At 53.2% G+C, this 23677-nt stretch overlaps 2 protein-coding genes across 7 annotated transcripts in view; one reads left to right on the top strand and one right to left on the bottom strand.

The window, feature by feature from the left end:
• LIMK2 (LIM domain kinase 2) overlaps nucleotides 1–14243 on the top strand; it is a 32775-nt gene extending 18532 nt beyond the window's left edge. For 2 of the 3 annotated variants that reach the window (XM_054173313.1, XM_054173314.1), the window contains 9 exons: nucleotides 409–595; nucleotides 2748–2834; nucleotides 3563–3694; nucleotides 3946–4002; nucleotides 4181–4246; nucleotides 5182–5356; nucleotides 6672–6727; nucleotides 8505–8662; nucleotides 12852–14243. In XM_054173313.1, coding sequence (XP_054029288.1) covers nucleotides 409–595; nucleotides 2748–2834; nucleotides 3563–3694; nucleotides 3946–4002; nucleotides 4181–4246; nucleotides 5182–5356; nucleotides 6672–6727; nucleotides 8505–8662; nucleotides 12852–13008 — 1075 coding nt within the window. In that variant the 3' untranslated portion in view covers nucleotides 13009–14243. Of the gene's footprint in view, nucleotides 1–408; nucleotides 596–2747; nucleotides 2835–3562; nucleotides 3695–3945; nucleotides 4003–4180; nucleotides 4247–5181; nucleotides 5560–6671; nucleotides 6728–8504; nucleotides 8663–12851 lie in introns of those variants that run through there. The other variant, XM_009910957.2, reaches the window with a different exon arrangement.
• Nucleotides 2818–22335, bottom strand: PIK3IP1 (phosphoinositide-3-kinase interacting protein 1). Of its 4 annotated transcripts, none has more exons than XM_054173316.1 (7): nucleotides 22092–22335; nucleotides 21824–21940; nucleotides 21576–21695; nucleotides 19377–19562; nucleotides 19171–19249; nucleotides 16963–17153; nucleotides 2818–2925 (listed from the first exon to the last, which is right to left on the bottom strand). In XM_054173316.1, the coding sequence occupies exons 1-7, from the start codon at nucleotides 22177–22179 to the stop codon at nucleotides 2849–2851; spliced, it is 858 nt and encodes a 285-aa protein (XP_054029291.1). In that variant the 5' UTR covers nucleotides 22180–22335; the 3' UTR covers nucleotides 2818–2848. The 4 variants fall into 4 exon arrangements, with proteins under 4 accessions (XP_054029291.1, XP_054029290.1, XP_054029292.1 ...); XM_054173315.1 differs by having other exon boundaries at nucleotides 19377–19565; nucleotides 22092–22333; XM_054173317.1 differs by lacking the exon at nucleotides 2818–2925 and having other exon boundaries at nucleotides 15588–17153; nucleotides 22092–22331.
• Nucleotides 22336–23677: the final 1342 nt, after the last annotated feature.

Raw genomic sequence — 23677 nt, 5'->3', positions numbered from 1 at the left:
TTAAGTGTCTGGGGAAGAAGGTGTCCTTAAAGAAAATGTGCCTGACACCTGGCACTGGGGACAAACCTTGTCTCCCCCAGCTGGGCCACTCAGCTGCTCACTTAGTCATTTGTCATCCTTAGTTAGAGATAGCAGATGCTGCATCTTCAGCTTCCTCCTCCTGTTCATAGAGCCCCACCTCTGACTGAGCATGCAGGAGGTGTGTTGTACTTAGGCAGCTCTGACTTGGAAGCTGCTGCAGGTTTGTACAGAGCTGCTGCAGTGCTGGGAAGCGCCTGGCTTGTGAGGTGTGAAGAGGGCTGAAGAATGGCTAGAAACTGGTCTCTGAGGAGCTATAAGGATAGGATATGTTGGACCAAAACTTTCCTAGAAGCTTCCTTGATCTCCCTGTCCCCTTTTGTTTCCCAGACGCAGCAACAGCATCTCCAAGTCCCCAGGCCCCAGCTCCCCCAAGGAGCCGCTGCTCCTGAGCCGGGACATCAGCCGCTCCGAGTCCCTGCGCTCCTCTTCCAGCTGCTCCCAGCAAATCTTCCGGCCCTGTGACCTGATCCACGGCGAAGTCCTAGGAAAGGGATTTTTTGGACAAGCAATCAAGGTGAGGGAGGTCCCCAGGCATGCATCGTTTACTTTGACTACAGCAATGTCTGCCTACCTTGGGATCCTCTGCCCTGCTCTTGGAACTCGCCTGATTAGCTTAATGAATCCATTTCTCTGTTTCATTCCCTGACCATCAGTGTCTCTAGGTGCCAGGACTTTGTCCCTTTTGAATGTCAACGTTGGCCATAGATAGCTCTCAAGTTAGATTTCGAGCTCTAGAGTGCCTGTGTCACAGCAGCCACCTGGGTGAGCTGAGGAGAATGTGGAACAAGCTCCACTTCCTCCTACGAGCATCTTTGCTCTGGAAAGGTGCAGTCATCTCCCCAGGACCCCCTTGCAGAGCCTCAGTGGCTTGTCTTTGTGGTGGCAGCAGTCAGGTCTTGCATGACTCTCCCAGCTGAAGTCTCCATTAATAGCAGTGCTCTTGTATTTAAGCTTGGTTGTGACTGGGGAGCTTCAGCAGCTCCTGTCTTAGCATCCCTGACGGCATCAGGGGCAAGTTCCTCTGCCTTGCTTAGGTGCTGAGAGCTCCTCGGCACTCAGGTTGCTGTTCACACGCTATGGGACTTCTCTCCTTGCACCTATATAGACTCAGGTGTCCAGCCACCATATTTATCTGGTGCTTCCATGGGAGGTGGTGAGCCAGTGCTACAAAGCCAATGGTTTTGATCCACACTAATGGGCATATTTCTCTTCTCCTCTGCTCATAGAGAAATAACAGGTCCAGGTAAGCAGAACCTTTCCTCTGTCGCATGCTTTCGTCATCTGCGTCCCCACAGTTACTGGCACAAAGGCATTTTGTTTCTGCTCGAGTTACCCATTAGTTCTCCTGTTCTGGTGCATGCTCTGGGAGCTCAGATTGCCCCCTTGGAGTTTCATGATGACACTTGTTTCAGTTCTGCTGGTATGTCAGCTTCAGAATTCCACTTAGCTTTGTCTTTGTCTCTTCACTTCCCTTTATCTTTGGGTATCAGATGTCCCTGGCTTTCGTGTCCCTGGCTGAAATGTGTAGTGTTCCTGGCTCACTACTCATACCTGGGTGCTTGATTCCAGACAGGAGCAGAAGGATGTTGTACTCTTGCTCCTGCTGTGTTGTCCCATGCATCTGCATTCCACCTCTAGCAGCCTTGCTGTGTTCCATGGTTGCAAAGAGTACTGGCATGCCACAGTGTTTGCAAGAGCTTAGGAGCTTCCTAAATGCAGGAACCAGCTCTTGTGTTCTGGAGGTTTTCTCAAAGGCTGTGGATTTTAAAGGTTAAGAAGGCTAAAAGTGACACCTTTCTTCAGCTTTGCATTGACTGTTCTGGGTGTTTCTAGAGAGATGGTGATTGCTTAGTTACCTGGAGAGCCCGGGGAAACCGAGCAGTGCAAGTTAAGCAGCTGCAGGAGAGAGGATTTCCAGGAAAACCTGCTTGTCAGAATGTGGACCTCTTCTACTCATGCACCCCATGCAAGCAAGGCAGAGCTGGTTAAAAGATGCCCCTAGAATACAGCAAAATACCAGGAACTAGTTGGATACAGGCAAACAGCTCTTGAGGAACTGGAAATGCTTCCACGATGTTTATGGCACTCCTGGTGTTTATGGCGGATTTCTGTCTGTTTGCCACCATCCTGGGACGTTCCTTGCAGGTCACAACACACTGCTCACAACGAGCACGGGAGCAGTTGGAACAGAACTGCTTCCTGCCTTGACATCTCACTTCCACTTGCGTGCAAGTTTGATAAGCTCATCAGAAATCACCAGACTTCAGAACCTCCAAGAAACCAAAGCATGCAGTAATGGAGTTTGGGCTTGTTTGCTTTAGTTTCTGACTGGATCCCTGCTGGGCAGGAGCTTCCTGCAAGGGAACTTGAGGCATGCACAGGAGTGGAACTAGTGCCTCCAGAGGCTCTGACAGCCTGTGTACATGCTCAGCCCTAGACTAAGATGGAGACTTCAGCTCTGGTTCTTGCTGATCTGGTGTGAGTTTTAGGTAGTTTGTTTCAGTGCATTTTATGCAGTTTTCTGCAAATGCCTGGGCTCTGAACTTTCCTCTATATTCCTCTCCGGATGGAAGGGAATGTAATCCTCTCCTTCAGAGGAGCTGCAAAAGCAGTGGAGCTACGTGTCCTTGAACCTTGCCTGTAGTTGTGGTTTCTATTTCCACCAGGTGACTCACAAAGCAACAGGAAAGGTGATGGTGATGAAGGAACTGATTCGCTGTGATGAGGAGACACAGAAGACTTTCTTGACAGAGGTAGGAGCAAGATTTCACAGAGTGTCTGAGCCAAGAGCGTGCTGGAACTCTCTTCCATCTTCTCCAGAGAGAGAGTGATCATGCCAGCAACCTGGCAAGAATCAAGGCACTGAAGAGGGAGACATCACACAGGGAAAAGCTGACATGAGCTGAGTGTTTGCTGCAGTGAAGTGTGACTCACTCACACTGAGCAATAGTTGGAGCTTCAGCTCCCAGTTCATTAATTTTTCAGTGATAAGAAGCAGGCTGAGTCGGAGGCAAACTGAGCTGTGCAGTGCATGAAGGATTCATCCCTTGAGCCTTGTGCATAAAAACGAATGATGAGGGCTGGGTTCTGTCAGATATTCAATACTCCTGCTAAACAGTTTTCTTGCTGGCTGCCTACTGTGATTTTTGAAGTCAGATTCAGCTTAAAGGCTGCTCTCTGAACACCTTATGCTGCTGCTCCAGCCCTGCCACATGCAGCACAGACCAGAGAGCTGCCCAGCCAGCTCCTGTCTCCTGAGCCAGCCAAGCTCAAGGGTGCTCTCCTTAGAGACTAAGATTGGATTAATTGCACAGCGTGAAAACAAAGATGCAACAGTTAACTGACTGCTTTGAGGCTGGGGATTTGGTGTTCACTGTGATCCCTGGAGGGCACCTCCAGCACTGCAGTGCTTGTCACCACAGAGCAGATCTGTCAGGCCTTGTTCCAGGCTGAGCTTTGGGGTGGGCTCTCTGCTTGCCAGGTGAAGGTGATGCGCAGCCTGGATCACCCTAACGTGCTGAAGTTCATTGGGGTGCTGTACAAAGACAAGAAGCTGAATCTGCTCACTGAGTACATCGAGGGGGGCACTCTGAAGGACTTCCTCCGCAGTGCAGTGAGTATGGGAGCCTAGCAGACCTCCGCTCAGCGAGACTGACAGTACGGTGTTGGTCGCACCAGCCCTTGTGGAGTAGGCTGTTGAGTCTTCTCCTGTGGAGCTGTGGAAGAGCTGCTTCTTGGGTGTAGCTGGCCTGAGGCAGCTAAGCCCCTTTTTCCTGGGGCTGTCCCATTGTACTCTGACTGCTGTGAGAGGCCCTGTAGCTGGCTGCTGAGACGGTCCCTGACCACTGAGGACTTGTCTTTCAGGACCCGTTTCCCTGGCAGCAGAAGGTCAGCTTTGCCAAAGGAATTGCCTCGGGAATGGTGAGTTCTGGCTGTCCCTTTGTTGCAGAGCAAACCTATGGGCCCAGGGTTAGCTGAGGCGGTGTCTGAGGGCCTGTGGGGGCTGCCAGACTGCTAGTGTCTGGTGTTGAGCTCTGCAAGCATGCAGGGACTGACTCACTGGGAACCCCTAACACCAAGTCTTCTCCCTCTTTGCCAGGCTTACCTGCACTCCATGTGCATCATTCACAGAGACCTGAATTCCCACAACTGCCTAATCAAGCTGGTGAGCCACAGCCCTGTTTCTCACAGTATGCTTCTCCCCTCCTTCCCCTGATATTCCCTCTTTTGTCAAGGTGGAACTGATTTCAGAGAGCCTTCTAGTGCCTTAAACAAGAGAGCTTCATCTGCACACAGGATTTTCCAGGCTGATGTAGCTTTCACTGTTCCTTCCTTCTGCTCTCTTATGTTTCCTGTGGCAGCATTTCCTGTGAGCAGTCACGTTACAGGAGGTGGTGCCTGGTCCTTGTCTCAGCTGTGAAATGTTCTTTACTGCTGCTTCTGTTCTTTTAACCCTTTGATGACTTTTTTATTGGCACTAAGAATTCAGACAGGTGTGGGGGGTGTGCACATCTGTTGTGTGCTCCCTTTTTGCAAGATTTTTGTGTAGCCTCATTCCCTCAGGCCTTGCCCTTGTCTGCTTGGCTGGAACCCACGATTAGGAACCTGGAACAGGTTGCCCAAGGAGGTGGTGGAGGTCTCAGTCCTGGAAGTTTTTATGGCCAGGCTGAATGTGACCCTGAGCAACCTGACCTAGCGTGGGGTGTCCCTGCCCATGGCAGCAGGGTTGGATCTAGATGATCCTTGAGGTCCCTTCCAACCCTGACAATTCCATGATTAGCACAGGATGAAAGTCTGATTGAATGCCTGGCCAGGTGGAACAGGTTGAAGGAAAAGGCCCAGTTTTGTGCTGGCAAGTGTAGCCAGGTTGGTGGGATTAGTGTTAGCAACCACATAGGAAACAAGACAACAAAGAGAGGCAATGATGAGTTGGGATCACAAGGTGGGTGTCTATGCCTAGACAGTTTGCTACACTCATCTGGCTGCAGGAAAGCTTGGCACTTCTACCCCTGTGTAAAGGGCAGTGAACAGGAGCTGCAGCCTCTTCGCTCTGATGGGAGCTGAGAGGAGTCAGTGGCTTGCCCTGAACCCCTGGTGCAGGACAGGACAGTGGTGGTGGCTGACTTTGGGCTGTCTCGGCTGATCGTGGAGGAGAGGAAGAAGCCCAGTCTGGAGAAGCCCTCTGCCAAGAAGCGGAGCCTGCGCAAGAGCGACCGGAGGAAGCGCTACACCGTGGTGGGCAACCCCTACTGGATGGCCCCTGAGATGCTCAATGGTGAGGGGCAGGGTGGGGGGCAGGGTGCCCCATGCCAGGGATGCTGGGATTACTGAGCGCTCTGGGGCCCGAGCAGCAGGCAAACCTATTAGAGCCTGTGGGTCAGACGTGCTAGGAGCCAAGCTTATTTATACACACAGGGGCCTTAGCTGCACTGCTCTCACAGGACCTGACCTGAGAAGCCTCTGTCCCAGCCCAGGTAACATTTCTGGCTTCACAGCAGGATTCCTCAGGAGGGTAGCAGACCTGAACTTGCTGTGATCCAGATAGCAGCAAAGACAAAAAAGGCCTGAAATAAGACCTGAGATCAGTTACAGCCTCATGCTTTGGAGCTGTCCCTTGAGACAAGGAGTTGTTAGACTCCAGGGTGAAGCCTGTGTGTGCTGTTGTGTAGGCCCAGGGAGGAGCCATCTGCTGCCAGGTTTGCTGAAGCCTCAGGACTGGGGTGGGGGTTGTCCAAGTGCAGGGAAATCTGGTTCTTGGCATGCAGCCCTCAGCTGCATTAAGGACAAATCCTGATCCATAGGGGAAAAATGCCCCTGCAGGAGTGAAGCACAAGGAACAATTTCCTGCTACTGAGCAGGTCTGTCTGCCCAGGTGGGGCAGTTTGCTTGGCTGTCATACCAGTGCTGGCCAACATGCTCCACCAGGGAAGGGAGGACTGGGCTTCTCTTCCCCCAGCTCCTCATGTTGCTTCCTTGTGTGCCATTCAGTTTTCCTCCTCCCAAGACCTGCAGCCCCTGCAGGAGTCCGAGGCTCCTCAGAGCCTGTGTCAGCGCTGGCATTGGTCAGGAGGGCAGCACAGTGTGACATCACCTCTGAAAGCCAGGCTGGACACCAGACACTGGCTTGGCAGGGGATGCCTGTGTGCAGGGAATGACGCTGCAGCCAGCCTGCTTCCCAAAGGGCTGCTGCTGCTGGCTGTAATTTATTACCTCTGCAGTGGCTGCAGCAGGGCCTGGGCACTTGCTGCCTGCTGGGGAGGCTGAACACTGTGCACTGCTGAGATGCAGTCCCTAGGAAAGGGCAGAGCTTTCCACAGCTATTCTTTTAGCATCCTGGTACACAAAGCTTTTCTGTGCCATCCCCAGGAGACAACAGCAGCAGGGCTATAATAGGTGATGGAGGTGGACAGGAAGATGCAGTTGGTGCACACCTTGGGGCACCCGAGCCTGCTCGGGTTTAAGCTTTGCTTTCTCTCCTGTTTTAGAGCCCTTCAGGGAATGGGCCTGGTTAAGCTTTGGACTGGCAGTTCCTGCAAGAGCTGGATGGGGAACTGCCTGTCACAGAGCTGAATGTCCTATGTTTTCTGCAGGACAGAGCTATGATGAGACAGTGGACATCTTTTCATTTGGGATTGTCCTCTGTGAGGTAAGAGCAGGGTGTTAATGGGCTTCTTCCCCATTGCCACCTCCTTGCACACACAGGCACCAGCCACTTCTGAGCATGAAGTCTGTGACCTGACAGCACAGGGAATGGGGCTGGCAGCACAACCTTCCCTCACCTCTGTTCCCTCAAGGAAGGTAACTGCCTTGAGAGAGCTTCTTCCTGGACTGGAAGTAGTACAGAGGTTTCTCCTGGACTGAGGGAAGCTATAAAAGAAGTCCCTCAAGTTCTGTCTGAGCCCTGCTATCCATTTGAAAGTAGACCTCTTCCCTTTTGCCACTGCCTCATTAGATCAGCTGCATCACCTCAGCACATCCAGGCCCTCCCCAGGGGTGGTGCTTCACAGCAAAGACTGAGAAAATGAAACCCCTTTGCAGGTGAATTAATGAAGCTTGCAGCCCGAAGGCTGGTGGCTTATCTTGTAAACGAGGTGCAGCCTTACTGTTCCATCAGCTCTTTTGTCTGCAGAGAGCACCACCCAAAAGCTGCAAGATGTGTAAGAGAGTGGAAATGCAGGTGAAAGGCAGGGTTTTAGGTGAGTGGGTAACAAAGCAGTTACAAGGTCATCAGCACCGTTTCATCTTTGGTGTTTGGGTTAAGGGGACAAAGAAAATGTCTGTGCAGAAATCTTTGTGGCCTCGTCTGGAGCTCTGCTTACACTGGGCCCTCCTCTCGGAGAATCTTGTGGTTGTGAGCAATAGATTTAGGAACTTGAAGAATCTCTATATGGGGCTCAAACAATTGCTTCCTCTAGCAAGACAAAGGGGTGGGTAGCATGAGAACATTTTCCTTGTCTCCAAAATAAAGATGCTAAAAAAAGAAGTTACAGACTCAAAAGAGATAAGGAGCTCACCCTGCCAAAACACACAGCGGGCGTTCTGCTGTCTAGTTACAGGATGTGGTTGTCCTGCTGAGCTACTGGCACAGCAGAGCCTGGGTGGTTATAAATAACACCCTTCTTGTGATACCCGAGGAGGCTTTGAACCCAGGCCTCTTCCCCGTGTGACTTGGTATTGACGTGGCCCTTGTCTGAAGCCAGATTCCCTCGCAGCTCTCTGCTGTGGCTTCCTTTGAGTCCCCCAGTGTTGGAGGTGGGGAGTGCCCCATGGCAGGTGGGAGAACACTGGGACTTGAGTGCTGGGGCAGGGCTTCTGTCTGCTTCACCCAGCCCTTTCCTCTGCCCTGGCCTGCAGCCTCCTGTGCATTGCTTGGGGTTGTCCTTCCCTTTGCCCCAGCCCTCCAGCTGGGTAACACAGCAACTCAACCTCGGTTGAGCTGTTTACCTCACAGCATGGTTTAGGCCAGGCTCTGTAGACAGGAGCTTTGCTGGGGGTATGGTAAGGCTGAGTGAGAGAGGAGAGGTGGGATGGTGGTGCATACTGTGTCGATTACCTGCCATCAGAAGAGGCTGCATCATCTGCAGCAGCGTGCAGCACAGGAGTCAACCCAGCAGTCAGACACTGTTGAGCTCTCTGAGAAGTGCACATCATCCTGTATCTTCCAGCAAAGACCCTGAGATAAAGAGAGGGTGTCTGGGCCCTCCTCAGCAGCAGTGGCCGCATGGCCAGGTGTTGAGAAGGTGTCACCTGAAGGGTGTATGCAGGGCCTTGCTCATTACCTTGTGCAGCTGGTGCTGTTGGAAGGCAGGAACAGCGTTTCTGCTCCTTCCCTTTCACCCTAGCACTTTGAAGCACTTCCACCTGGCTGGTGGAAGCTTGTTCCTTGTTAGCACTCTGGCAGTGTTGTTCTCGTCTCTCCTCAGATAATCGGCCAGGTCTATGCTGACCCCGACTGCCTGCCGCGCACGCTGGATTTTGGCCTGAATGTCAAACTGTTTTGGGAGAAGTTTGTTCCTGCTGACTGCCCTCCAGCCTTTTTCCCTCTGGCTGCTATTTGCTGCAGACTGGAACCAGAGAGCAGGTAGGTTTAGAATCATAGAATTGTCAGGGTTGGAAGGGACCTCAGGGATCATCCGGTTCCAACCCCCCTGCCATGGGCAGGGACACCTCACACTACATCAGGCTGGCCAGAGCCTCATCCAGCCTGGCCTTAAAAACCTCTGGGGATGAGGCTTCTACCACCTCCCTGGGCAACCTGTGCCAGTGTCTCATCACCCTCATGGGGAAGAACTTCTTCCTAACATCCAATCTGAAGCTACCCATTTCTATTTTTGCTCCATTCCCCCCAGTCCTATCACTCCCTGACACCCTAAAAAGTCCCTCCCCAGCTTTCTTGTAGGCCCCCTTCAGGCACTGGGAGGCCACAATTAGGTCTCCTCAGAGCCTTCTCTTCTCCAGACTGAACAGCCCCACCTCCCTCAGTCTGTGCTCATAGGAGAGGTGCTCCAGCCCTCTGATCATCCTTGTGGCCCTTCTCTGGACATGTTCCAGCAACTCCAGATCCTTCCTGTAATTGGGGCTCCAGAACTGGACACAGTACTCCAGGTGGGGTCTCACCAGAGTAGAGGGGGAGAATCACCTCCCTCCACCTGCTGGCTATGCTTCTCTTGATGCAGCCCAGGAGGTGGTCAGCTTGCTGGGCTGCAAGTGCACACTGCTGGCTCATGTTGAGCTTCTCATCCACCAGCACCCCCAGTGCCTTTTCTTCAGGGCTGCTCTCAAGCCAGTCTCTGCTCAGCCTATATTGATGCCTGGGATTGCCCCGACTCAGATGCAGGACCTTGCACTTGGTCTTGTTGAACCTCATGAGGCTGTCATGGGCCCAGCTCTGCAGCCTGTCCAGGTCCCTCTGGATGGCCTCCCTTCCCTCCAGCGTGCCTGCTGCACCACACAGCTTGGTGTCGTCAGCAAACTTGCTGAGGGTGCACTCAATGCCACTGTCCATGTTGCCAACAAAGATGTTAAACAAAACTGGTCCCAGTACTGATCCCTGAGGGACTCCACGTGCCACTGGCCTCCACTTGGACATGGAGCCATTGACAGCCACCCTTTGGGTGCAGCCATCAAGCCAGTTCTGTATCCACTGAATGGTCCATCCATCAAACCCATACTGCACCAGCCTGGAGACCAGGATGTGGTGCAGGACAGTGTCAAAGGCTTTGCTGAGGTCCAGGTAAATGAGGTCAGTTGCTCAGCCTTCATCTATTAATGTTGTGACCTTGTCATAGAAGGCCACCAGGTTTGTCAGGCAGGATTTGCCCTTGGTGAAGCTGTGCTGATTGTGCCCAGTCACCTCTTTGTTATTCTTCTGCCTCAGCAATACCTCCAGGAGGATCTGCTCCATGCTCTTACTAGGCACAGAGGTGAGACTGTCTGGCCTACAATTCCCTGGGTCATCCCTCTTTCCCTTCTTGAAAATGGGAGCTATGTTTCCCCTTTTCCAGTCAGTGGGGACCTCCCCAGACTGCCATGACTTTTGGAATATGATGGAGAGCAGCCTAGCAACCTTGTCTGCCAGTTCCCTCAGCACCCATGAGTGTATCCCATCAGGTCCCATGGACTTGAACACTTTCAGGTTCTTCAGATGGTCTCAAACCTGATCTTCACTCACTGTGGGCAGTTCCTTCTTCCAGTCCCTGCCATTATCTTCCATTATTCTGGGAGTGTGGCTGGAGCCCTTGCCAGTGAAGACTGAGGTAAAGAAGTCATTGAGAACCTCAGCCTTTTCCATGTCCCTTGTCACCACCTCACCTGTTTCCTTTCTAAGGGGGCCCACACCTTCCCTGCTCTTCTTTTTACCATTAATATACCTGTAGAATATTTTTACTGTTCCCCTTGATCTCCCTGGCTAGATTTAATTCTAACTGAGCTTTAGCTTTTCTAACCAGGTATCTTGCTGCTCAGGCAGCTTCCTTACATGCCCCCCATTCCAGCTGTCCTTTCTTCCACTCCTTGTAGAGTTTCTTTGTGTGCCAGTGTGTCCAGGAGCTCCTTGCTCATCCAGGCAGGTCTCCTACCATTCTTTCCTGCTTTCCTCCTTGTGGGTATACTTTGCTCCTGGACACAGAGGAGGTGGTCCTTGAATACTGACCAGCTGTCCTGGGCTCCTCTTCCTTCTAGGGCTTTGTCCCCTGACACTTTGGCCAGCAGATCCCTGAAGCGATCAAAGTCTGCATGCCTAAAATCCAGGGTTGAAAGCCTGAGATACATACTCCCAGTTGCCTTGAGGATCTGAAATTCTATTGCTTTGTGGTCACTGCAGCCAAGGTTATCCCTGACTCTCACATTGGTGACCAGCCCTTCCCTATTGGTGAGAACAAGGTCCAGCATAGCACCTTTTCTCGTTGGTTCCTCTACCATTTGGAGGAGGAAGTTGTCATCTGTGCATTCCAGGAACATACTGGAATGCTGGTGCCTAGCTGTGCTGTCCCTCCAGCAGAAGTCAGGGTGGTTGAAATCCCCCATGAGGACCAGGGCCTGTGAACATGAAGCCACCTCTGTTTGCCTGTGGAGTGCTTCATCTGCTTGGTTCTGCTGGTCAGGTGGCCTGTAGCAGACCCCTACAGTAACATCTCCTTCCCCTGTCTTCCCCTTAATCTTCACCTATATGGTCTCAACCAGCTCATCATCCTTGCCCAGGTGGAGCTCCACTGATTCCAGCTGGTCACTGATACAGAGAGCAACACCTCCTCCCCTGCCTGTCCTTCCTAAAGAGCTTATACCCATTTATCCCTACATTCCAGTTACAGAAATCATTCCACCAAGTTCCAGTGATAGCCACTATGTCATAGCATCCCAGCAGCGCAGTGGCCTTAATTCATCCTCTTTGTTGCCCAAGCTGCATGCATTTGCACAGAGGCACTTCAGCTGTGCTGGCCCTGCCACCCTCTGGGGTGAATCCCCCTTGATTCCCTTGGGGTGTCCCAGTGCTTTGTCCTTGGCTTGCCTCAGGACAACAAGTGGAGAGCCCTTGCTAGCATCCATCCCTCTGCCTCTGATGAGCTGCCCCAATGTTTGTCACAGGCAAGCATGAAATTAACGACCCCTTCCCCCTTCAAATCTAGTTTAAAGCCCTATCAATGAGTCCTGCCAGCTTCTGCCCTAGAATCCTTTTGCCCCTCTGGGACAGGTGCATCCCATTGGTTGCTTGCAGCTCTGGTTCCCTGTAAACTGAGCTGTGATCATAAAATCCAACCCCCTGTCGATGACCCCAGTCCCAGGGCCATGAGTTGACCTGTTGGCTCTTCCTAAATGTTTCCTCGTCCATCATCAATGTCAGAGGGATGGAGGAGAACACAACTTCAGCTCCTGATCCCTTTAGCAGTTGCCCCAAGGTCCTGAAGTCCCTTTTAATTGATTGTGAGCCTCTCACTGCTGCATCATCATTACCCAACTGAAAAACCATCAGTGGGTAATACTCTGAAGGACTCACAAGGGTGGGAAGTTTACCTCCAGCATCCTTTACCCAGGGACACAGCAGAGCTCTCTATGGAGTGGGTCTGGTCTGCATATTGGGCCCTCTGCTCCCCTCAGCAGGGAGTCACCTACAACAATGACCCCTCCATTTTTCTTTTCAGGGTCAGTTTTTATGGCTGGCCTGAGGCAGGCTGCCCTTGGTGGTACCTCTGGCCTTTGTGAGCCCCTGTTTGGGGCCAGCAGACTGTCTCCTTTGTGAGCCTGGAGGATATGTCTGTGTCCTCTTAGTGGACGGATTGCTCTGCACAGAAGGTGGGAGAGGGCTGTATGCCAGCCTTCTGTGGGAATGCTCAGAGGCTTCCACATGAGGAGAGACTCAGGCTCACCAGCTTGGGAGAGACACCCCTGCAAATGGTGGAGGTTTCTGAAACAGTTTCCTGAGACTGATGGGGTAAAGGATTGTTCAGAGCTGCTCAGGTGCAGAAAGCAGGGGCAAGCCTTGGCAGCAGCTGCAGAAGGTGAATACTTAATTTGTGGAACTTCAGTACAGTACAGTGCTGATGCCAAGTGGATTCCAACAGAACCAGACCTCCCTGGTCACCAGCTGTAAAAATGAGCAGCCCAGACAGGTGGGAACTTAGCAGCCTTAGAGGCTGAACGGGGAGGGATCATGTCCCTGCTCACACCTCTGTGCAAGGGACGGAGGTCTGGAGGCACAGCTTTCCAGATAGAATAGAATAGGATGCTGTTCTGCTTCCCCTTTCCCACTCATGTTCTCTCACTATTGCTTCTAGGCCTCCCTTTTCCAAGCTGGAAGATTCCTTTGAAGCACTCTCCCTGTACCTGGGAGAGCTTGCCATTCCCCTGCCCTCCGAGCTGGAGGAGCTGGACCACAACGTGAGTGTGCAGTACGGCCTGACCCGTGACAAGCTGCCTGAGAGCACGACCTAGGCAGCTCACCCTGCTGCCAGCACCACTCCACTGGAGCTGAGATGAGTGATGGGGAGGGAGATGCACTTCAGCCACTTCAGGGCATTAATGGGGCACCACGCTATGCGCTGCTGCATTGCCTCTCTCTCCCCACCCAGCACCCCTCCTCTTGGACATCCTGGTTCACTGTGGATTTCTGGCATGTTTCCGAAGCAACAAGGGCTGCTTCTTGCCAGCTGCACCTAGGAAAGCTGCTCAACACTATTTTTCTGGCTTGAGAAATGTTTTATCTGGCCTTTTCAGGCTTCTTTATTGTGGTGCCTTAGAACTTGGCTGCAAGCTGTGAAGCCACGCTGGCCTGTTTGCCAGGGAGGGAACTGCTAGAGAAGACTCCTGGGCAAGGACCAGCACTTCTGGAACTGCTTCTCCCACTGCCTGCTCTGAATGGGGCCACTGGACGTCCAGCAACAAGCCCCAGGAGGACAGTGTGTGTCGGTGTGTTTGTGCACGTTTAACACAACAACCCACGGAGATTTTGGCCTCCAGTGTGCATCAGGGGAGGGAGTGAAAAGCCCCAGGAACTGAGCAGCTCTCCTGATACACCTTATCTGTGGGGAAGCGTGTAGGAATTGTTGGTTTGGTTCTGTGGATTTTTTTCCTCCTGTCTGAATACCTCCAAAAGCCTGCCTAGAAACACTAAGACAGAGCTCTGCTTGTCCCACCTGCTGGTGAGCAAGGCAGGCATCAAATGAGCCCCTCGAGCACCTCCAGCCCCTGAGCCTGCACAGTGAATTTGCCTGCCTAAGAACCTTAACCTAGCTGAAATGATCTGAACCTGAATGTGTAGAACTGCACTGGGCACTGGCTGGGGACAGTCCAGGAGTGCTACTGGAGCTCTCAGCCTGTGGACATGAGTGGCAAAGTGGCAGAAGGTGCTCCTCAATGCTGGGGGCCTGAAGTGGCTCAGATTTTGAGTGTGGACAATGGCACAAGGGGACATGCCCAAGGCTCCTACTTAAAGGATGGACTTGGCATGATCAGAAAAGTGCTGGAGAAGGTCCCAGCCTCCCAGGAGTGGCAGCTAGAGAACTAATCATTCAGCTGCCATTACCTCATCCTTCCCTGCAGACTGTGCAAGTTGCTTCCTTTGAAGGTCCTTCTTGCAGCTGCTGATGCAGCACCTGAGCTGATTCTCCAAGCAGAAACCTTCCTCAGGGTTGTTCCCTGCTTTTGGGGAGAAAAAACAGAGCTTGGAGGCACGGGGTGGGGGGAGGGGGGAGGTTCATTTTCTTCCAGCACTTCCCTTCTTCCTCCCTCAGTGAGAGAAGGAGGAAAGCTACTACTGCAGTGGCTCAGGTGGCTGGCAGACCGGAACAAAAGCTGGCTCTAGCCCTGCTCTTCAGTCACAAACATCTTGGTTTAACTGGATTTTGGTGTGCTCCCCATGGCACTGCCTGCTGGGGAATGAGGGTTTGTCTTTGCTCTTACTTTGATTTCCTTCCCCTACCCGAGTTTAAATGGCTCTGTAAGAGAAGAGGGCCAGCCAGCAGCTGACACCAGGGGGGTGTAGGGGGAGGATGTTTTCAGTCTGTGTAGTGGTGGTGTAGAAACACTAGGGCGTCCCTGTGCTGTGAGTCAGGGGAGGAGCCTCAAAACTGGGTCCAGTGGATTCAGGATTCATAGGACTTGCCTTTTCTTTCCCTTTCCTAGGCTGGTTTATGAGGGGACCCCTGAAGGGGAGAGTCCTGGGTGATATGTGGGTGGGGTTTATGAACTGTGATTTGCACAGCTCCACGTTCTAACTAAATTAAAGAGCAGTAAGTGTATGCCATGAAAACAAGAGCTGGTTGTCGCTGTTAATGGAGCAGGAAGCTGGGACGTTCTTGGGTATCTGTTCTTGTCACCAAATGGCAACAGCACAACCACAGACCCAGTAGCATCTGGAACTCTCTGGAGTCGGCCAAAGGGATCTGCCACATGTACAGAGCTACAGAGGCAGTGCCAGTCTTTGACACTCTGGGTACCTGGAGTGCTGGAAGTGCATGAGGCTGTCGTGTGTTGGTTGGTGGGTTTAAGGGTGGACAAGACTCAGCAGAACTTGAAGCCTCTCTCCATCTTTCTTTCCCAACCCCCAGCTAAAAGCACAGCCTCTTGTTGGAAAACTCTTATTCTGAAGTGGTTGAAGGGGTATTTAAGGCAAGAGCTGAACAAAACTGCTGCTTCAGTCCCTCCTGTAAGCTGCTGTGCTCTGTCAGGCCAGGCCCCGAGGGCTGGAGTGCTGCTGAGTGGCACCAAAGCAGAAGTGACCCGCAGGAAGGGGCTGTAACGGAGAACTCCCAGAGACCAGCCTGCTTAGTCAGCACAGCTCACACCCACAGCTGCTTTCCAGGAACAGGCCCAGGCCCAGGCCCAGTCAAGCTAGTGACAGCAAGGAGATAGCTCCGTGCCCCTTGTCAGTGCTGGTGCCTGGAGGCACTGGCCTACACGGGTTTACCTTCGGGCCTGGCAAGCTGAGGTGCCATCTTCCCTTCTGGGTTCAAAATCTGCAACAAGCAAATGGATGCTGCTCTGGCAGGAGGAAAGTACAGAGGAACCACAGGCCTTTTGCTTTTAAGCTTTAATACAAGGTAGCACAATCTGCACCTTCTCAGAATGAGGTATTTAAAACACTTTACAAAGAAATGGTATTCAAAGGCATTTAAAAATAAAACCTTTCCCTTTTCTGAATCAAACATTAACACTAAAACCCCTGCTGCCAAGTGCTGCTCCCTGTTAGGCCCACAGCTATGACGCAGATGGCTAGAAAACTGACTTGAATGGCTTGAATCCCCTCAGGTGGGGTAAGATGTTTCCCTGAACTGGCCTTGCCTCGGTGCTGTTTGGGAGCCTCTGCAGCAACCATCCCTTCTAAACCCCCTGAAATGCTGATAGAAGTTGTTACAAAATCTCTCTGCCAGGGCCAGGCTCTAAGCAAGTGGTCTTGCTGCACTAGCTGAGCGTATGTGAAGGAGACTGGGCCATGAGCCATGCCCCAGGCAGGGGCAGCCCTGTCCTGCCCTTCAGAGCTGCTGCCTCATGCTCAGGGCAACCTCCACAGCTGGCTCTGTAGAAAGCCCAGGGGATTCGGAAGAGGATGTCCCCTGCCCACAGTGCTCAACCTGCTGTAGGGAACTGGAGGGCAGTTTGTTTTCTTCACAACTCTCTACTGCTGACCTTCGGTCTCCTGTCTGTGTAGGTGAGCAGGAGGCAGAGACCACCTGGACACCTACAGCTGTGGCTGTGCAAGCAGCACCACAGGGGCACGGAGATGTGGCCTCAGCCCTGGAAGACCTGGATTTGTCAAGAGCTTGAGAAGAGCTTTTCCAAGTTTGACACTGGGGCTACTTTGATACTGCTCCTGACCAAAGCCACCTTTGAGACCCTTCCTTGGAAAAAAAACCAGAACTGATCCAGCAGTAGGGCTCTGGACAGTGTCTCCAGCTCTCAGCCACTGAAGCAAAAAGGCAGGAACTATAATCAGAGTGTAATTACCTAGCTAAGTCTGATATGAAGCTCCCATCAGTCCCTGCAGTACTGCTCCCTCTTGGGGTTCCACGCTGAAACTTAAGTAACAGTGCACACCATTAAATAGGAACAGAAAAAGAGGAAGCCAAGACCACACCCCAGGCTATGGGATCTGTGGTGAGCCTGGCCTGTCATCCCCCCCAGCTCCCTGGCACACCATGGAGATAGGTGGGAGGAAGCAGCAGGGTCCACCACACCAGTCCCCAGCTGCTCATGCACTGAATGGTGCCCTTCGAAGAGATGGTGATGAACAGCCCTTGTCCTGTCCCTCTGCATCACCTTCACCTGGCTCTCATCAAAAAGAAAACGAAACAGAAATGAACACGGCAAACCCCGCGCCAGCAGCAGGAGGCTGCAGGCTTTGCTCCGCCTGTGTCGCTCCCGCCTGAGCTGCTCAGGCCCCAGGAGTACCTGCCTGCCCCATCAGAGGGCCACCACCATCCTGCATGTCCTCCACAGGCGTCTGGTTGGTGTGCACCACGATGGTGCTCTCGTCCACCAGCTCGCAGGCAGGGTTGCTGAAGGCAGAGAGGGGCAGTGTGATGCGCTGCATCTCGCGCTCGTACGCCTTCTGCTCCTGCTTCTCCTTCAGGTCCTTCCCCCTAGGGCAGAAACAGAACCAGGACCTGTGTGCATGGCTGAGTGCCACTGCTTGCAGGCAGAGTCTCAGCAGAGGTAATGCAGCAGAAGAGAAAGGACTCTGCTCTTTAGGAAGTATGTTTCGGCTACCTACAAAGAGCCAGGAACATTCCCTACCTGAGCAGTGAAACACTGGAACAGGTTGCCCAGGGAGGTAGGTGAGGCCCCTTCCCTGGAGGTATTCAAGGTGAGGGTCAATGAAGCGCTGAGCAACCTGATACAGTTGAGGATGTCCCTGCTCACTGCAGGGGGGTTGGACTAGATGACCTTCGGAGGTTCCTTCCAACCCAGCCCATTCTGTGATTCTATGATCTTGAACAAACAAGCAGCCCAGTGAGGCCTGTCCCTCCCTCAGGAATGGCAGTTTTAGGCTGATGCTCACTGCCCTTGCTACTGCTGAATGAGGGCTGTAAAGCCAGGGTTCTCCTTCACACCACATAGATGACAAACACATCCTGACAGTCCCACAGCACTGCCTGGGGCAGACCCAAGGAAGCAGAGAGCCAGAGCAGAGCCCAGTGCTGTGGGGAAGAGCTCCTCTAACCTGCTTTGGCTGAGAGAAACAAATGCTGAAGGTGGTGTCAGATTCTGCCTTCTGCTGCAGCAAACCAACCTGTGCAGCAAGTTAGGCTGTTCCTGAAAGTATTAAAGCTTACTTCAGAGCTGGCCCTGCCCTCTGCAGCTAACAGCTCAGTACCACAACCAGCTCCTCAAACCCATCTCAGCCTTCAGCCTGTTGCTAAGGGAGGCAACACCTCTGTAATCTGCACTGAGAAAGAGCTGCTTTGCTTTAACACAGGTGGCATCAATAGCACGTTGGCTGCAGAAGAGCCAGCCATACCAAAGGCACTAAACCCACAAAAGGCTTCTCACCACACCTACCCACACGGGCCAGCTTGCACATGCAGTTTTGAGAGGCAAGAACAAACAGTAAACCTGGAACCCTGCTCTGAGCTCTCTGGCACTGAAGAAGCAAAGCAGCATTTGGACAAAGTTCTACATTGGCCTGTTGCTTCTTCCCCAGGAGAAGAGAAGCAAGGTGGGACAGGCAGCACTGCCTCCCCCTGGGGCCTGAGATGCCAGCCAAGCAGAGCTGCTGGGGTTTCCTGTCAGCACATAAGCATTTGGGCTGCTTTCCAAAGCTGCCTACAGGCGTGCAGCAGTGGTTGCTGCTCCTGCCAGCACAAGAGGCAGTGCTCTCTGAAGTGGCACCTCAAGCCTGGTTCCTCGACAAGCAGTGCTCTGTGTTTTGCCCCTTATGTAACACTCCTCCCTCTGTGGTCCCTTCCATCGACATTTATTATCAACACTTACATAAGGACATGTCCCAGCTTGGGAAAGGGCTCCTTCTGCTTGGATGTGTCAGACTGCTGTCAAACAGCCAAAATACAGAACAAGCCCTCCCAGAGGAGGGAGCCTGAGCCTTTGCTTGCAGCAGAATCACTCACTGCTGTTTGTTAATCCTGCCCTGTCTCTTGGAACTAAGCTTCCTGCTCTTACCACAGAGCTCAAACACTGCTGAGCTACAGAAGCATTCTGGCCACCAGAGTGAAGTGGCTGGACAAAGCATAACTTCAGTGTGAATCCAGGCAGCACATGAGAGCTCTGGTGAAACGCACTGTGACCAAAAGAAACCCGCTGTTTGATACTCAGCTTCATGAGATACAACACAGGACTAGCAAAGAATTTGCCAGCTGTTTTCTTCTAAAACTAGCTGGACTAGAGAACCCAGGGGAATGGGTGGCCTGCTAGGACTGGTCTTTTTCTGTTCACATGAGAGACCTCCTGTGAGAGCACCTTTCCAGCTCTTACAAAAATTCACCTCCCCTGGAAGCACCTGAGAAACCCATGTCAAGCTGCCTATGTACACATATGAACCAAGAATAAAGAGGGCAGTTTGAAACTTTAGATGGCACAGAACACCACACTGATGGGATTAACTCTGCAGCAGCTGTTGGACAAAGGAGAATAGCCACTGACCTCTTATAGATGTATCCCAGGACAATGCCAGCTCCAATGGCAATGATGATCACCATCATGATCAGCCCCAGCACATAGCCTGTGAAGAAAGGGAAGCCCAAAGTGAGAGGCAGCAGACAGTTACACTACTACTTTGAGAGCTTCAAAACAAATCCACCCTGTCTGAATTAGAGGAAGAGATCCATCACACAACCCTGGGTTTGTACCTAGTGTGCCCAGGTCCTTCTTCTCTTTGGAGTTCATCTGCACTCTCTGACTGATGCCAATGACAGGCTGCACCGCGGCTGCCTCGCTCCGAGAGGGCAAGGTATCGTCTGGTTCAAACACCTGGCTGGCCTCCTGAGAAGTACCAACTCCTGCTGTAGGGACAGGGGCTGTGGCAGCTGTAGCATCTTCTGAGGGGGAAAAGGAGACATACAAAACACCAAGCACTGATGAGTACTCCAGAACAAGATGTGCCTTGTCAGTGTGATAGAGTTAGACTGGCATCACTGAACCACCTCCCAGGTACACTGAGGAACACGGCTTTCCTTCAGCTGTCAGCAGAACTCCTACCAAGGCAGAGCAGAAATATTCTCCTCCCCACAGTTTCCCTTCTTGAGCATATTTAACAAAGAGTGCAAGGCACCACCACAGATGAGACAAAGTCAGGCAGCAGAAGGAAAGCCAGCTTCAGGGCATGAGTCCAGGGAATGCACAATGACTTTCCTTACTGCACAGATCGATCTACAGGCTGCAGCTTCAACTGTGCTCAACAGACATGCACAGGATGATGAGAATCCCCACCCCAAATCTCCCAGGAGCCTATTGATCTCTTTCTATCATCTTCATGACACAAGAAAGTCTGATAGAAGGAGAGTCCAGCTGGTGTGAAAACAACCTGGGGACATTCTTCGCACCCAGCCCCTCTCAGCAGCCATGTAGCAAACTCCTTCAGCATGATGGACTTGCTAAAGTCAGAGCAACACTGAAAGCAGCACAGCCACTGACTAGTGTAAGAACAGCAAGATCCTTATCAGCCAGGGCCCAACCAAAGGTGCTTAAGGATGCATGCTCATGGCCTGGAGTCCTTCCCAGCGCTGTGGATTTTCTATCAACAGCATTGAAAGATTTTTCAAGGCAGCTTTTTTCATGGCATAGTAAAAGATGTGACAGTGGAATGCTGGTATCTATTTCCTGTCCTAAACACAACAGCCCTGCCTTGTGGAAATGCCGTGCACAGTATGCATCCACACCTCAACACTCTATCCACTTGGATCTCATCCCACAGCTGGCAATAACCCCATGGGGATTTCCTATCTGTAGCCATTTTGAGTCCTCCGTGAAATGTGAAATGGAAGCACAGGAGGGTAGTCAGACACAGGAAATCAGGGTCCCTGTGCTGCACAGAGGCCTTACATAGGGTCAGCCAGAGAAGCTGTACCAAGGGGAGTTACAGCACACACACACAACAACAAGGTGCTCGCTTGAAAACATAAAACCAGAACGGCAAACAACTTAAACATGCAAATAGTGTATTGGCTGAAAGGACAGGGAGCTCTCCTGATGACAAAGCTGATGACTGTTTGAGTAAGGGTCTTGGCAGCAGAATATTTGTTTCGCTTCATCTTTAGGGAAAAGCAGGCAGAAAATAATCAAAGTGAAGAAAAGGGGCAGGTGCATGCATAGAGGAAAGTGTTTACATGCAAGGATAGCAATCCCAAGGGACGGCAGAGTGCATAGATCTTGAGAGGCTCAGAAATAAGTAAACAGTTCAAAAACCCCAAGTGGTTACTTTGGCTTCAGTCAATACTGACATCTCCTCTCCCTGAAACAGGCTTCAGTTACAGATCTCTCGGCAAACTGTTTCCCACCCTATCCAGGAAGAACCCAGTGTTTGAGATTTTCCATTTCTTAGGATACTCCCTTTGGTTCTTGGTTTGTCCAAGTTCTTTCCCCCCACCTTTACCGAAATTCACCCTGGCACTTGTTTGGCAGCAGGACATTTGTTTAGACTGCAGTAACATACCCCCGGTAGTGGTTTACCAACATCTCTGCTGTTGCTGGACGTCCAAACCTCAGCCTTTTGCAACACAGTTAATGAGCCCTATAGTGACTAGTGAAATGGGGGGACACGATGGGGCTCTGCACAAGCCTTTGCTGGCACTAATAGAAGACTCTAGGGGCGGAGCACGGCACAGCTGGGAGGCAGATGTGCACACGCAGGCGAGGGCTGGAGGGGAGCCCCGGGTACGCGCCGTTCCCGGGGGAGGGCAGTGATGCTGCCACAGCCCGCAGTTGTTTGTGCGCAGGGGGCCCCCGCCCTGGTGACAAAGCCTCCGCGGCAGGAGGCGGGCTGCGGAGGGCAATGACCCGCGGTTGGCTGGAGAAGGGGGCGGGGGGGGGGAAAGGTGTCGGGGTCCTACCTGGGCACTGGGCGATGTCGCAGGGTCTCCGCTCGGGAACCCCAGCGGCTCCTTGGACGTAGCACCAGGGCGCGGCATCGCCGTCCGGGTTCCTGCAGCTGTTGTGGTCCTCCGCAACTGCTGGTGGGCAGCGGGCCATCAGCGCGGGCACTGGCGCGGCCCCGGCGCCCTCAGCGCCCCGTTCCCCCCGTATCACCCCGCCGCCGGCTCCCCTGGCCACTCTCTCCCGCCCCGGTCCCCGGACCCACCTGCCGGGAGCGCGGCACCGGGGCCGCTCCGCACCGCCAGCCAGTTGAGGCACGGGGCGCCGCCGGCGGCCACTCGCCGGCCACCGCGGTAAGACGAGCCGTTGCCGCGGAGGCACTCTGCGGAGAGACGAGGCCGAGCCATGCGGGAGGGCCGGGCATCCCCAGCTCGTCCCCCGCCCTCCCTAGGGGGTCCCGTGTGGCCCCCTCCAGCTTGGCCTTTGTCCCTCACAACAAAGGCGGGCCGGGTCCCCCCGGGCGGCACACTCACCCTCGGCGCCCCGGGCGGCCGCCAGCAGCAGCGAGCCCAGCAGCACGGCGCCCAGCGCCGCCGCCCGCCGCGGGGCCCCGCGCAGCATCCTCGGAGCGGAGGGCGAGCAGCCGCCGCCAGCCCGGCCGCGCGGCGCAGCGCAGCTCAGCTCGGCGCCGCGGCGAGACCTGCCCCGGCTCTTCCCTCCCCGGTAAACAACCGCCGGGCTGCGCTCTTCCCCCTCCCGCGCCGCCGCCGGGTCCTAACGCTGCCGCTGCCCGCCCCCGGGCGCCTCCCGGGCCCGTCGGGGAGCCCCGGGAGGGGAAGCGGGGGCCGCAGTGGGGCAGGGCTGGGGGCAGCCGGAATCTACCGCTGCTCCTCTGCGTCTCCTACTCCGGAGCCCCGGGACCGAGCGCAGCGATAGGTGCTCGGTACCGCAAGTACGTCTCGGGGGCCGTTTGGCTCGAGAAAAACACAGGGAAACGTCTCCGAAGCACAGCTCCGCGTCCCAGACCTGTCCCCTACAGCCGTCTTGGGCCAGGAGAGGAGAATCCCGACACGGAACTAGGCTTGAACTGGCAGAGAAAGCATTTGGCTTCAGGGATCTAAAATTGCTCTTTCCCCTAGAGAACTACCACGGGAGACTGAATTCTCCTGCCCCGATCTCCCTTTGGGTTCCCTTAGCTCTAGAGAGAGGCTATGGGCGAGTGGTACCTACTGCCGTGGAAGTTGTGCATCTCCACGTCAAACGTTTACATTCTTGCTAATTGCTTTCCTCTGACTCCATAGACACTTAAGAGCTGTGCCTGCTTATAGAAAAACAAGGTCAACAGCCTGAAAATGCTTTTGAGTCATTATCCTGCAGGTGTCCAGCCACAGTGGCAAAGCCTCTCTGCAGACATCTCAAAAGGGCTGCAACAACCACTTCTGTTTCTGAGCAGGCAGCACTATCCAGACACTGCACGGCCAGTGGCTGCACAACAGCATCTGGAGTCTCCAGCAACGTTTCTGTCTTACACCAGTGAAACAAGCGGCTGAGTTCTTGTCCCTGTTTGGCAGTGGCCTGGGCCAAAGAATGGGTTTGTAGCCAAGGTACAGGCCTGCAGCACAAGGTGCTATTTCTGGCTTCCCCACAGAGCTCCTTCTGACCTTGGCCCATGTGCCTGGCTCACTTTGTCATGCTTTCCCTTCATTTCTGTTACCTGAGGTACAATCAAAACTTCCTTCCCAGAAGAGGACAGGGCTGTTCCTTTCTTTTAAAGCGCTTTGAAACCACATGGAAGCCATTGAACACATAAGGAGCATTTCTATGCCTGGAAGCTGCATGTTGTATCCAGCATTTGATGAAACGCCTCTTGGGGCAGTGCTGGTTGGAGCAGAGATCCTTCCCTTCCACACTCCCAGATGCTTCCATCCTGGCAGTGCTCTGTCTGGCTGCTACCGGCACTTGTGTGACAAGCCAGCTTAAGGTGCTGATCCAACCCAGCTTTTGCCCTTTTTTTAACCAGGTCATGTACACTTCAACCCTTTGCAGCAAGGTCTCCTCCTGCATCTGGTCCACAATAGAGCCACAAAAAGCACAGATGTACCAGCATGAGAGAGGGGTA

This window comes from Dryobates pubescens, chromosome 25 (assembly GCF_014839835.1).
Source record: "Dryobates pubescens isolate bDryPub1 chromosome 25, bDryPub1.pri, whole genome shotgun sequence".
In the NCBI taxonomy this organism is placed as follows: domain Eukaryota; kingdom Metazoa; phylum Chordata; class Aves; order Piciformes; family Picidae; genus Dryobates; species Dryobates pubescens.
Note: the sequence above shows the minus strand (reverse complement) of the source record. Positions and strands in the feature narration are given on the sequence as shown.